This window comes from Triticum urartu, chromosome 3A, assembly GCF_056163025.1.
Source record: "Triticum urartu cultivar PI428250 chromosome 3A, HENAU_Tu73, whole genome shotgun sequence".
Taxonomy (NCBI): Eukaryota; Viridiplantae; Streptophyta; class Magnoliopsida; order Poales; family Poaceae; genus Triticum; species Triticum urartu.
In genome coordinates this window covers 488,932,613-488,946,343 of record NC_141875.1, presented here as the reverse complement: position 1 = coordinate 488,946,343, position 13,731 = coordinate 488,932,613, and the positions used below count along the sequence as shown (strand labels likewise).

The 13,731-nt window shown below is 48.8% G+C and overlaps 3 protein-coding genes across 3 annotated transcripts; 2 read left to right on the top strand and 1 right to left on the bottom strand.

Moving 5' to 3' along the window:
* The first annotated feature begins 1,800 nt into the window (after window positions 1–1,800).
* LOC125544554 (aspartic proteinase NANA, chloroplast) lies at window positions 1,801–5,830 on the top strand. Its single transcript, XM_048708285.2, has 2 exons — window positions 1,801–2,650; window positions 4,722–5,830. Exons 1-2 carry the CDS (start codon window positions 2,088–2,090, stop codon window positions 5,596–5,598), a joined length of 1,440 nt encoding a protein of 479 aa, XP_048564242.1. The 5' UTR covers window positions 1,801–2,087; the 3' UTR covers window positions 5,599–5,830.
* A 1,692-nt stretch (window positions 5,831–7,522) lies between these two features.
* LOC125544552 (nitrobindin heme-binding domain protein) lies at window positions 7,523–10,893 on the top strand. Its single transcript, XM_048708281.2, has 4 exons — window positions 7,523–7,785; window positions 7,880–8,020; window positions 8,402–8,470; window positions 9,127–10,893. Exons 1-4 carry the CDS (start codon window positions 7,621–7,623, stop codon window positions 9,244–9,246), a joined length of 495 nt encoding a protein of 164 aa, XP_048564238.1. The 5' UTR covers window positions 7,523–7,620; the 3' UTR covers window positions 9,247–10,893.
* Window positions 10,777–12,261, bottom strand: LOC125544553 (large ribosomal subunit protein eL43z). Its single transcript, XM_048708283.2, has 4 exons — window positions 12,195–12,261; window positions 12,025–12,113; window positions 11,108–11,190; window positions 10,777–11,024 (listed from the first exon to the last, which is right to left on the bottom strand). The coding sequence occupies exons 1-4, from the start codon at window positions 12,244–12,246 to the stop codon at window positions 10,961–10,963; spliced, it is 288 nt and encodes a 95-aa protein (XP_048564240.1). The 5' UTR covers window positions 12,247–12,261; the 3' UTR covers window positions 10,777–10,960.
* Between the last annotated feature and the right edge of the window lie 1,470 nt (window positions 12,262–13,731).

The following is a 13,731-nucleotide window of genomic DNA, read 5'->3' as shown; positions in this document are numbered from 1 at the left end:
GTGATCACCTGCAATGTGGCATCTTTCCAACATCGTTGGGGGATCATTCAAAGGAAAGTGAACAAGTACGTCAGCTACTACTCACAAGTGACCAAACGCCCTCAAAGTGGGATGAAAGTGGCAACTCACGTAAGCTCAATTACTTCATCTTGTCGTCATCTGCATATGCTTCTTATGTATGCATTCTCGTGCTCATACATACGTTGTTTGCTAGACGGGGGTGGCGACCGCTTTGTATCACGAGGTGGAGAAGATGCCGTTTGCTTTTAGACATTGTTGGATCATATTGAATGGCAAGCAGAGGACGATCTCAAGTCCGGCAAGAAGAGGAATGAGGCTCAAGCTCCAACCAATCAATTGGGTTGGACGATGAAGAGGACGATGTTGTCTTCACGAATGGAAAAGGCACCATGCCAAAGGATAACCACCAAGTCATGGGAAATAAGTGGGAGAAGGTACGTGCCTCCCGTGATGCCGCGGCTACAAAAATGTTGTCCACATGGACGGGCATTTTTTCAGCGAGGGAGAACAAGGAGGAAAGGTACAAGCTCATGTTGGATGCGCAAAAGAAGAGGATGGAGTGGGACCGGAAGAGGGGCGGGGAAGAAACTCGAAATTAAGAGGGAGAAGATCGAGTTAGAGAAGCAAGAGGCGGCGATCAAATGGGAACTCGAGAAGGCCAAGATATTTGGCGACATAGAGCTTGAGAAGGAGAGGTTGCAACTTGCACAGGACGCGAAGGATGCGAGGATCATGTTGGTGGATGAAACCCTTTTGGATGAGCATGCGAAGAAGTGGCTTGCGGACAAGAAGAAGGAGATCAACGATCGTAGGGTACGAGGCGGCGAGGGCGGGTGCGGCACGGATGCAAGAGGAGGAGGCACCCCGAATGCAGGCGGAACAGGACCAGAATGACGCATTCCGCCTGAAGCATGACGCATTTCGCTCGAAGCAGGCACCCGACCGATGATCCGAAGCCATCCGTCACGCTCGGACATTGATTTCAATTTGCATGTCTGGTTTGTTGAACTACAATTTGCTTTGCTTTGTTTTGAACTATTGAATTCGCATAATTTGTATCATATGATCGATGTGCATGCATTATATAAATTTGAGGATCAAAATTTAAGGTACGTGAATGTGCGGTGTAACATATGAAAGGTCGGTGGCGTGCCCGTGAGCGTATAGGGAACGGATTTGCAAAGTCAAGCTGTAGATGGTCTAATAGGCCCTGTTTGGTTCAGTTGTGGATTTCTAAAAGCAGTTGCGAAAAATCTGCTGTGGAAAAACAGTTGTGAAAAATCTGATGTGAAAAAGATGTAGGTCATTTAGCAAACCAGCTGATACAGTTTTTTTAGATTTTGACCCGTGACGGAATCAGATTTTGGAAAGCACGTCTGAGTTGCTTCCGCTTTTGGTTCAGATTTTGGCAGCGGATTTCTGAAATCGGATTCTGCTGGGTTTGCTCTTTGGTTCAGATTCTGCTGCGCGGCAACGGAATCCATCGATAAAAGCTAAACCAAACAGTGGCTAACCTGGCTAGGCTCTCAGTTCGCCGAGAGCATCTGTGTTTTTTTTTTTTAGCATCTGTGTTAACGGAAAGAGATCCAACCGAAATCCGGCGCAGCGAGTCCGACGAAACTTTGACCTGCGGCCGGCTAGCACGGCGCGGACAGAGCACAAGCGCGTCGCGTCGCACCACCACAATGCCAATCGCGGCAGGTGCCGCCCGGACTACGCACAGCACAGGCGGAGCACAGCCACCACCCTGAACAAAAACTTAGCACTAAACTAAACTAACCTAAGCTAGCTGCCTCCCCCACGCAAAGAGGGCAAGATAAATACGCACTCCAAAGCGGCACACACACAAACACAAACACACACACGCCGCCCTGCTCAGCCACCCTGCACACACACAAACACAAACACACACACGCTGCCTCCCCCACCCTGCTCAGCCGTGAGGCGCGCGCGCGCGCATTGGCGCGTACGGCCGCCGGCGGGCCAGCCATATTTACACATCGCCGGGCGTCGCGTTGGCGGCCTAGCGAAGCCGCGAAACCCAAGAATCTGCCGCGCCGTCGGCAATGGCGGGTCGCCGCCTGGCCCTGCTGCTTGTCGCGCTGGCCGCGGCGTTCCTGGCAGGCGCGAGCGGCCGCCACGCGAGCGACTCGGCGCGGTTCCCCCTGCTCCGCCTCGCCGCGCCGGCGTCCCTCGCCGACCTGGCGCGCAGCGACCGGCAGCGGATGGCGTTCATCGCCTCGCACGGGCGGCGGCGCACGCGGGAGACCGCGGCGGGCTCGTCGGCCTCTTCGGCTGCCGCGGCCTTCGCGATGCCGCTCACCTCCGGCGCGTACACGGGCATCGGGCAGTACTTCGTGCGCTTCCGCGTGGGCACCCCGGCGCAGCCGTTCCTGCTGGTGGCCGACACCGGCAGCGACCTGACCTGGGTCAAGTGCCGCCGCCCTGCCTCGGCCAACTCCTCGCTCTCGCCGGCCGACTCGGGGCCGGGGTCGGGGCGCGCGTTCCGCCCCGAGGACTCGAGGACATGGGCGCCCATCTCGTGCGCGTCGGACACCTGCACCAAGTCGCTCCCCTTCTCCCTCGCCACCTGCCCCACGCCCGGCAGCCCCTGCGCCTACGACTACCGGTCAGCATTCCCTCACTCGCCATTCGCATTCGCATTCGCATTCGCATCGCTCTCCCCTCCACCGTACTAACCAGCCTTCACCCGAACGCCAGCCCGCGCTTTACCGCCGCCACCACTCGTACTCCTCCTATACTTAGCTGCGCGTAATCGCCGTCGATTGAATCGAATCGATCTGCGGGTGGGGCGTCGTTAATTGGCCGTGGCATTGATGAGGAGACGCGAGCAGCAGAGGCGGCAGAGGCAGCAGGAGGAGGCAGGAGACGCCATTAGTGGTTGGTTGGTGGGCGAGTCGGATCTCGCGCAGTTGCAATTTGCAAATGGCAATGGGGCCGCGGCGTCTAATCAATGCGGCGCCATTGATGCCCTCCCTGCTCCGGGCAGCTCCGGCCTGCCTCGCCTTACTGGTGCTGGTACCGGCAGTCCCACTTGTACTGCGAGACCGCAGCACTGCACGGCATTGATTGGCTCGGCCGTGTAGGTCGACGACGCCCCTTCTCGTATGTACTCCTCCTACCCCCTGTGATGGAGATGGGAGTCCTCACGCTGATTCAGCTCCAGTGCTCCACCCCCCCTCTGGAATCTCCGATCGATTTGCCGCTTGCTTCGTCAAAGTCACCCATAGATTGGAGCATATTTATGGCGTCTAGTTGTAGAGGCGTGGGCTTGCCATGCCTTCATGGAGCTGTCGCGCCATCGTCGTCACTCCGCTCACCGAGGCGATGGACCGAAACGAACACACAGGAAAGAAGAAGAACGCATCGACCCGAACTCTGCTCACGAAAGCGATGAGATGAGATGGATCACATGCGCGCATATGCATCGGATTCGGATCCTGCAGCGCCGCCCAGAAAGGGGTCGCGCGCGCAGGATATCTATCTGCTCGTAGTTTTTGCTGCATGTGCACGCTGCCGGGGTGTTCATATCTAGGCCGGGCATTTGTTTTCTTGTTTCATTAACAATGGGCAGAGGAGAAAGGGGAACGAGGTAGCAGCTAGCAGTATAGTATACTCGACTTTGCTTGGCTTGGCTTGAGATGGTCATGTGCACGGTGGATTGGGCTGTACTCCATCAGTGCCTGCCTGCGTGTCAGGACATTGCACATATTCCGTAGGAAAGGAGCCACCTAAAGATAAATCAAAAGATCGTAGTACTGTAATACGTACTACATGCACCGATCTGAGATGAGATGGTTCCCCGTACGCCGTTAGTGATAGTCCCAAGCAGGTGCCGTAACAAACGGTGTTCGACTTGTTGATTCCGCAACAAATAAGTGTACCTACGGAACGTACCACGTAATGCAAGGGCAAGAATAGGCCATGGAGTAGTAGTGTCTCGCCTCGCTTATGGCCGAAAGAGCAGCTGGCGAGCACGCACTCCCGTGGTGCCATGGCATCTCACACGTACATTTAGATTTGGGGTTACGCGTGTCGACGGCGAACATGCATGCAGCTTGTAGACTGTTCTTGTGATGGTAATCGATCTGCCTGCCTGTTTGTACTGAAACATGACGGTTGGTCTTGATAACAGTTTTGCTTTCTCGTATGTCTAATGTCAAAGGTTAGTGACTATAGTACAGTATCATCTCCTGTTTATGCAGGGAAAACCAGGTTCTGCTATCTACTGTCAAAAGTCAAACAGCGATGAATGTATACTACTACACAATTTCACCGGTGATAGTATACACAGTTTCTCTGGGGGACTTTGACCATACCTGGGCCACGTTCTCCTCGGTCAAAACCAGTTTTGACCGGAGTAAAATAACCCATCCTCCAGCTCGAACGCACATACTCCGGCTGCTAACCAATCGGGTTCAGGTCGGCATGCATTCGCCAAAAAACACTGATGAACGTAGGACATATCTGCACCGCCGCGTGAGGTCCACTTGCTGGCAGCATCCTTCGCGATAACAGTTCATGCAAAGCCATTATCCTTTTCCATTCCACCGGTTTAATCATTGTGCTCCGGAGGATTTGCATTTGCTTACTTACAAGCCGGTCCTTGAACCGCGCCATGTGCCATGCACGATCCACGTAACTAACCGTGGCGCATTCTACGGCCGCATGCAATGCAGGTACAAGGACGGGTCGGCGGCGCGCGGCACGGTGGGCACGGAGTCGGCGACCATCGCGCTGTCCGGGCGGGAGGAGCGGAAGGCCAAGCTCAGGGGCCTCGTGCTCGGCTGCACCAGCTCCTACACCGGCCCCAGCTTCGAGGCCTCCGACGGCGTGCTCAGCCTCGGCTACAGCGGCATCTCCTTCGCCTCCCACGCCGCCTCCCGCTTCGGCGGCCGCTTCTCCTACTGCCTCGTCGACCACCTCGCCCCGCGCAACGCCACCAGCTACCTCACCTTCGGCCCCAACCCCGCCGTCTCCCCCTCCTCCTCCCACGCCTCCCCCTCCTCCTGCGCCGCCGCCGCCGCTCCCCGCGCGCGCACGACGCCGCTGCTGCTCGACCGCCGGATGCGCCCCTTCTACGACGTCAGCCTCAAGGCCATCTCCGTCGCCGGGGAGTTCCTCAAGATACCGCGCGCCGTCTGGGACGTCGAGGCGGGCGGCGGCGTCATCCTCGACTCCGGCACCAGCCTCACGGTGCTGGCCAAGCCGGCCTACCGCGCCGTCGTGGCCGCGCTCAGCAAGGAGCTCGCCGGGCTGCCGCGGGTCACCATGGACCCGTTCGAGTACTGCTACAACTGGACGTCGCCGTCGGGCCAGGACGCCGGCGTCGCCGTGCCGAAGATGGCCGTGCACTTCGCCGGGGCGGCGCGGCTGGAGCCCCCGGGGAAGAGCTACGTGATCGACGCGGCGCCCGGCGTCAAGTGCATCGGCCTGCAGGAAGGCCCCTGGCCCGGGATCTCCGTCATCGGGAACATCCTGCAGCAGGAGCACCTGTGGGAGTTCGACATCAAAAACCGACGGCTAAGATTCCAGAGGTCGCGGTGCACGCACTGATCCTGATCGTCCGTTCCACGTCCAACCACGTCTTGTGTTTTTTCTCCTTGTGGTGGTGGCCTCGCTGATTGTTTGTATTTGTTTTTTGTCCCGTCCTCAGATCTATACTAATGCAATGAGAAATGCGCCTCGCAAAAATGAGCAAGCTGTAATAAGTTTTCTGCTTCTCTTTTTCTTTACCACATTTGGTATCTTCATTTCAGTGAAAATATATACCGTTTAGGGCTGGTTAGTTTATTTGTTCCCAAATTGTGCATATGTTATACCACCGGACAATGTTTTGAGTTATCATTTGGCATGAATGATGAGCTATATAAAAAAATAAATAACATCTTGAGTTATCATTTGGCATGAATGATGAGCTATATCAATAATTGTTTCTAGTTTTGTGGCTATTTTCGCACAACAAATTAGTATGAAAAAGAGGCGCAAATACAATGCAACACAATTCGACAATGATGATTTGTCTTTCATGAGCTCATTATCGATTGATTGGGCAAAATCTCGAGATATGTTAGTGTGGGCGGATTGATTTTTCACATGCTTGCGCTGGTAAATCTCTCCCTTGCTTTTATTTGTATATTCACTGTTCCTTGGAATGTTTTGGTTATTTTGCTATTGGCAGACGCCTCAATTTGATCAGGGTGAACGCCACCAATTCAAACAACTAGACAATCACATGGGAGGGAGGCATCGAGATGATTACAGACCATGCTACAGAAATACTAGAAAGAGAAAAAACACTACATTCAAATGTATGGTTGACTCAACCAAGACAAAGGAGATCTTCGCATGGCTTGGTTCCTTGCCGAGACAGACTCGGCATGCTACAAGGCTCCGTTGATTGGCCGGACTGACACTGCCATGATCCTGACCATTTGGAGAGTATGGGTGCTCCCTAAATGCAAGCTCTTTGCATGACTTGCAAACAACACTAGGATTTGAAGGGATGATAGCCCTTTAGCGTCGTAGGTGGCCAGATTGTAACCCGTGCCCCGTATGCAAAAAGATTGAAGAGTCGGTGGTACACATCTTTTTTCAATATCGGTACACTATTAGAGTTTGGTGCATGGTCAAAGATTGGCTTGGACTTCACGATGTGCATCCTTCCGATTGGGTGGGTTAAAGAGTGGCGAACCTACAATGTTATAAGAAAAAAACCCAATCGTGTAAGACGCTGGCTTCCTTGATGTTGCTTATCTCTTGGGCATTGTGGAAGGAGTGGAATGCGCGGATCTTTCGTAATTCCTTCGTCCCGATGGAAGATTGTCACTAGGACTAAAGAGGATACCTCGCTTTGGAGCATTGCAAGGGCGCGACACTTGAGTATTGTAGTGTAGCGAGAGTGATTGTTGCAATTCCGGCCTTGAGCCTTAACCTCCCAGCCTTCCTCCTAATCAATGAAAATTGCTAATTTTTTGCCTCGTTTCAAAATACAAAGAAGATCTTCAATTTCCATTCTCATGTAAACAAACAAGGCAGCCTTGGGCGTTTGTTACTTGGTTTGTCCACCCGACAACACTCCTCTCAAAAGAGAGTGTGACATCCTAGCTTAATAGAAATGATAGACCTGTCATTATTCGTCATCGTTTACAGTTATCGTGAATCTTGTCGATGACCGCCGATGGGAGGAGAGTGATGTTCTCAAAGACCTGTTGGTTCCTCTCCGGCTAAAGGGAGTGAAACGTGCAGATAATTATCGAGTACACCTTCTTGCAAAATTGTGACGTGGTTGACGAATTGTGGAAGATCTTGCCATACATCGTGCTTGTTTCAAATTTTCCCAGTTAACATGATTATTGTGGGCGTGACCGTCTTTCTCGGATGATTAGGATTTTGGGTGGGTCAGCAACAAATTCTTGACCGAATGGGGGCGGTTGGGTGAAAATTGTGCAACCCACGGTTACGGTAAAAAAAATAGATTGTGCAACCCAAGCCACTCCCCATCGTCCCGTTCAGCTCACGAAATAAGAGAGCAGAGAGGTGAGACCAGTCCGAAAATCCAACCGGAGACTTCAAGAAATGGAAGCCGCCGGCCCACAAACGCAGCCGCCGGCGCCGCACCCATTGGTGGCTCCGCTGTCGTTTCTGCTGGGCAAGTGGCGCGGCGAGGGCGAGGGAACCTTCCCCTCCATCGCCCCGTTCCGCTACGGCGAGGAGATCCTCTTCTCCCACCACCCTTCCAAGGTACACCGCCGTCTCCCGGCCGTATGTGTTCCTTCGGTTGGCCGATCTGCAGAGCTTTTCATGCCTTTGCCTGACTCGGCGCGGGTGCGCGCAGCCGGTGATCTCGTACACGCAGAAGACGTGGAAGGCGGCGTCCGGCGACCCGATGCACGCCGAGAGTGGGTACTGGCGGCCCCGCCCCGACGGCTCCGTCGAGGTGGTCATCGCCCAGAGCACAGGCCTCACCGAGGTCCAGGTGTGTTCGTACTGACTGCCCACTGAGTTCTTGCAAGCATAGTTCTGTCTGATGCTAGATTGAGTATGGTATATGTATTTGGAGGCAGCTGCAAATGGCAACTCTGTTTGGGTGTTGCCTGTTGGTATTCGTTATAGGCCATCGCAATCCCAGTTTATAATTTGCACGGCAGGTTTCTCATGCTCAATTTAGTGTCTGCATACTGTTCATATCTGAAGATTCTGAACTGGATACTGAAAACATTCTAGCATAGTTGCTTGCAACAGTATGTGGGTCAATAATGGTTATTTTAGCTAAACTGTTATTTCTGCAGTTATATTGTTCAATCTTTATTTTAGCTAAACTGTTATTTGTTGCCACAACTTTGCTTCTAAAATGCAGACGGGTTCATATGACAGTGAAAAGAAAACAGTGACACTCCAAAGCGAACTTATTGGCAATGCATCAAAGGTACCTCTCATAGGATGATTGTATATGATGTCTCTTATTATCAATATTATCGTTATTACTATGCCACATGATGTTCTGACGGTCAATTTTGATTTGACTATGTGATAATGTTTTTTGTTTTTTGCTTTCAACCTACCATGCATCATTGTTTGTCCGATGAGCTTAGGTGCTTTGTTGTTAATTAGTCTCACTCTGAGTAGGATGGGATAGTGTATTTTGTTTTCTGCGAATCAGGATGAACTCACGATATATTAAGCTTTTATCTCATCTTCTATGAGCTAGTAGAAATTTATATTTGCACCAATATATCTGTACTAACAAGGGATAAATCTACATGTAGAATTTCTGAACTCTGGAAGCAATGCCCTACTTTCTTCTGCAGTTGTCTCATTTGTTTAAAACTCAGAAACTATGACACTTAGATCTGCTTTTGTGTTCCTGAACCGAAGTAGGAGGGGTATGACTCATCTTGCTGGCGGCACTTCATTGTATTTTTTTTCATAGGTTCGCAACACTCATCATGCACATTGTCTTTCCATGTTGGAGTTGCTAAACTTCATAGGAAGGTCATCTTCAGGGTTATCCACTCGCTTACGGAGTCTTGCAGCCGCCTAAGTTGCCTGAATCTCCTAAGAAATCTTGTATAATTTTGTCAGGTGAAGCAGATCACGAGGGCTTTTCAGGTGGTGGATGGGGAGCTCTCATACGTCGTTCAGATGGCAACAATCACAAACAGTCTACAGCCGCATCTGAAAGCGCTTCTCAAGAGGATCTGAGCAATCTCCTTGGGTGGGATTGCGGTAACATACCGTATCTGAAGCTCTAGATTCTTTGGGAAACTTAAAGTTCAGCTAATAAGGAGCTTCTACTCCCTCCGTCCGAAAAAACTTGTCCCTCAAATGGATGTATCTAGCACCAAGTGGAATCTGAAGATTATTCAGGGCTTACTTTCGTATAAGCTTTTATGAGCGTCAGATGTCTATCGCACAGCAAACTCACGAGAAAGAAACTACAAAATCATAACATTAGCAAAATCGCATCAATGAAATGGAACATGAAGTTTCTGCAGGCACCCATGGAAAATTTCCAAAAACTCTTTTTTGGCACAAACAAAAAACAACAAGGATGTTTCGACAAGGGTGTTTTTTTTAACGGGGGCGCTACGTATCGGCCTGCAGATGATCTAAAAAGATCGACCACCTCGCCGGCCGTTGGATGAAGCGAGAAGGACCATTGGATCTCCCCATGTGAACCCAGTTGAAACCAGTGATTTGCAACAAGCTAATTGTTGCACTCAATCTCTGCAGCAGGGGCCTTATTGCAACAACAAAAAATGTTATTTTCCATTATTATTCTTCTAGAACACACTCTTCTCAGTTTTTGACATGGCAACAAAATCATTGTTGCAAACCTCCTTTGCAACAGAACCTTCTTTTACAGAAAGAAACAACTTTATTAATTGGTAATAACGGTTACATCGCCTATTAAAAGTGTTACAATATCGTCCATCGGCTCCTCAAACCAAGAATTTGTTGCAGAAAATTTTGCTAGCCTAGCAATTTCATGAGCAACCATGTTCGCTTCCCTATTACAATGTTCAAGACTAGTGAAAGGGAAGATATACAATCTAAAAAATAGCAATCGTCAAACACTGCCGTCGCCTCTCCCGCAGACCGTTTCTTCATTGTCTCTGATCACTTTCATATTATCAGAGTTAATAACAAGACAATTGCATCCCGCTTTTTGTGTAAGAGGTGATCTGAATCTAAGAGCTAGAGCTTCTGCTGTCAGAACACACCTTTGCAACAGAACCTTTGTTGGAGAAACATCTGACTCGAACACCTTTGCAGAAGTAGTCGTAACTTGTAACACTAGACGACCTTGGAAGCAGCGTACACAATGCGTGTCGAATCATTTCTTGTAATCACTTTTGAACATCAATTTTTTTTCCAAGACAACCACAAATGTTTTTTCAGTACGAAACTTTGCATGTCAATAAAACATTCAACAATGTTTATAAAAATAACTTTTTGAACTTATTTCCTATTTTTTCAAAATTTTCTGCTCAACTGGGCCATAAGTTGACAATTTTAGAGATGCGACCAGCCCATCTTGGCACTGCTACTAACATTTTCCTCCGGCAATGTTCATTCTCATTCTCAATCTCAGATGATGTGTTGGCTCAATCTCACAAAGGTGCAGTAGGGTGTCTGGGGTGACTGTGCATTTTCATCTGTACTATGTTTAAAAAAACAGTTCATAGATTGACTTGGCGTGTGGAGGGGTCGAGAGTGAGAGACATGTCATAAAAATAAAAATAGGTTGGCATAACGCATAACAGGCAACTGTAGGGACATACTTTCATGTTTCAAAGATCCTAAAATCAGAACCAAAATTACTAACAGATCGCTCAATAGCCAAAATACAGAGATTGGTAAGTCTTCACTCCACTACAGAACCCCTGAATTCCTCAAGACAACAGTAGTGCAATCATGCTTCGGTCTGCTCCCTCAAGCGACGGATCGTGCTCCTGACGGTGACTGCACTAGCAGTGCTGCAAAGACACATGGAGAAATTAGCATAAAGCGATATGACAATGAAGAGGTCATCCAGAAGGAGCTCGGAACAGATGCCTACTTCATGGTATAGGCGCCGCCAGCCTTGACCTTGCCACAGTCCTTGCATCCCCAAATTCCAACAGCTTTCCTCTTCACAGCAAACTGATTATGATTCACAAGCAGAAAGCATAGTTTTAGACAACCGAACAAAAGTTTCTGTATATTTTTTTGAAGGAAGCGTATAGGAAGTCAAATATATGCTACAAATAACTAGCATAATAGAGTATGTAACATATTAAATACAACCTCCCTTTCCTGTACTCAGATTACTACAGTACAACAAGCCTTTCATGGTGATGACAACATATACAATAAGATAAGATGACATTTTTGTATGATGAAACTACAATTAGAATGGCAACAATAAAACCAAATTGGACAACTTCTGTTGCAAATAGAAGATAAAACAGCTAGCATAAGATATTACAGGGTAATGACATAACAAGATGAGAGGAAATTACGACTGACAAAGCAAAACTATCACTGGGAGGGAAAAAACATGCAAAGCGATACAAAACTATCACATCAAGCATCAATAAATACTCCATCCAGAAATACTTGTCAGAGAAATGGATGTATCTAGACGTATTTTAGTTCTAGATACATCTGTTTTTATCCATTTATGCGACAAGCAATTCCAGACTGAGGGAGTATGAACATGCATGGAAAGGTAGTCAGTGTACAGTACTACCCCAGTAAACAACAACAGTTCATACATAGCAGATAGCATTCACACAATGCACTGTGTAACCAAGTACTCCCTCCATTCCTAAATACTTGTCTTTCTAGGCATTTCAACAAGTGACTACATAAGAAGCAAAATGAGTGAATCTACACTCTAAAATATGTCTACATACATCTGTATGTAGTAGTCATTTGAAATGTCTAGAAAGACAAATATTTAGGAACGGAGGGAGTAGGTGACAGAAGACATACCTTCCCACAGAATTCACAGAAGTACTTGGAGTGCTGAGACACCTCCATCTTCTTGATCTGCTTACGCAAACTGGCACCGTACCTGGTACCTATAACATTGCAAGGGCTAATTTGAGGACACGGCAGAAGCGCATAAACAGGTAAATGAGCCAAATGTTACAGGCGCATACCATACTTGCCGACGATTCCAGCCTTCTTGGTGCGCTTCGTCTGAGTAGACATTGCGAAACAACAAATTACACAGCAGCATAATAAAAATGAACATTATTATATAATCAGTGAAGCAACTGCTAATGCACATTTAACATCGAATTTGGGCAATTGATTAACTTCGGGTGTGGAAAGCTTAACATCAACGAAACACTAGTACATTAGACAAGGAAAATGTTCTGATATTGCATCCAGTTTGTATCCTTCCCCAAACAAAATATCGCACGCTCCACTCGAACCACTTGCGCAGATGGCTTTTCCCCTGCTATTCTACCTAACTAGCCACAAGCCCACAACACGATGTCAGTGCAGATTTTGTACACCAAGGGACTGGTTGAGTACCTGGGAAGTATCCCAATACACCTAGGTTCTAAGCCAATTGATGAACACATCGATTGGCCCAGAGGAAGTTTGCATAAAAAGCACAAAGCACAACTCAGGGCTAACACGGGTGGTAGAAAGGGGGAGCTCGACAGAGCTCAACATATCAGTAACACACAATCGAATTGCTGCACCATGATTTCGCACCTAGAAACACTACGATCTCGCAGGATGGATCCTAAGAAATACCGCATCCAAGACTGAAACGTGTTTCGCTATCGCAAGAGCTTGCCGAGAAAGGAAGTACGAGAGCAACGTACCATCTCGGCGGCGGGTAGCAGGAGGCGGCTGCTGCGGCGTAGGCGGGGAGATGGCGGCGCGCGTGCGAGGGCTCGGGCAGGGGGCGCTAGAGGGGAGCTTATATATCGGAGGCTAGGGTTTCCGTGGAAGTGGGCCTTCGACGGTTGGACTATTACATGTGGGCTGGGTCAAGTGGATAGATAGGTGGGCTCACTACTCGAGGTATGTGGTGGTAGTACAGAGTGGGCTTTCCTCACTCGGTTAGAAAATTTTAGTTTTTCTTTCAGCGGGAAAGATTTTTTTTCTTAGAAAAACAAAATTGTATGTTAACATATTCATACCCGAGCCCTTAAAAAAATCAAAGTCCAGATAAATGTTGATTCCATAGCTTGGCATGCACTTTGTTTTGTGTCTGTGTCTTTGTTTGTCGCATATGTGATATCAATTAAATGTCTCAACTATAGCTCTTTCAAATATGCTAAACGTGCTACAAATCCACCGGTTGTCCTGTAGCCATGAGGAAATGACCCCGATAGAATGTGGGGAGCTCGACCATGGCAAGAAGCTAAACGGATGCATAAAGAATTGCGGCATGAGTAGGATCAAGTATAGCTCTTTCAAATACGCTAACCGAGCTCAACTACAAGTCTTATAGATAGAATCTTGTCAAAAATCTTGACCGGTCCATTTACTAAACTGATGGGTTGGAAAACATTGATATCCACTGCTCCAGCCACCTTTGGAAGCAACAACACTAAAGCTTTATTGATGGCGGCCATGCCTCTCATGTCATCTCGGTAGAAATGGTCCAACGCCCATGCCAAGGGGACATGAGAGGCATGGCCGGAGCTCCCGAAGGTGGCCGGAGTGGTGGAT

Excerpts from the sequence above, each read along its gene's own strand:
- LOC125544554 (XM_048708285.2), top strand. The coding sequence starts at position 2,088 with ATGGCGGGTCGCCGCCTGGCCCTGCTGCTTGTCGCGCTGGCCGCGGCG. Across the intron at positions 2,651-4,721 it reads CCCTGCGCCTACGACTACCG|GTACAAGGACGGGTCGGCGG; the intron begins GTCAGCATTCCC and ends CATGCAATGCAG.
- LOC125544552 (XM_048708281.2), top strand. The coding sequence starts at position 7,621 with ATGGAAGCCGCCGGCCCACAAACGCAGCCGCCGGCGCCGCACCCATTG. Across the intron at positions 8,021-8,401 it reads CAGGCCTCACCGAGGTCCAG|ACGGGTTCATATGACAGTGA; the intron begins GTGTGTTCGTAC and ends TCTAAAATGCAG. Across the intron at positions 8,471-9,126 it reads TTATTGGCAATGCATCAAAG|GTGAAGCAGATCACGAGGGC; the intron begins GTACCTCTCATA and ends TAATTTTGTCAG.
- LOC125544553 (XM_048708283.2), bottom strand. The coding sequence starts at position 12,246 with ATGTCTACTCAGACGAAGCGCACCAAGAAGGCTGGAATCGTCGGCAAG. Across the intron at positions 12,114-12,194 it reads TGGAATCGTCGGCAAGTATG|GTACCAGGTACGGTGCCAGT; the intron begins GTATGCGCCTGT and ends GCAATGTTATAG. Across the intron at positions 11,191-12,024 it reads TCTGTGAATTCTGTGGGAAG|TTTGCTGTGAAGAGGAAAGC; the intron begins GTATGTCTTCTG and ends AATCATAATCAG.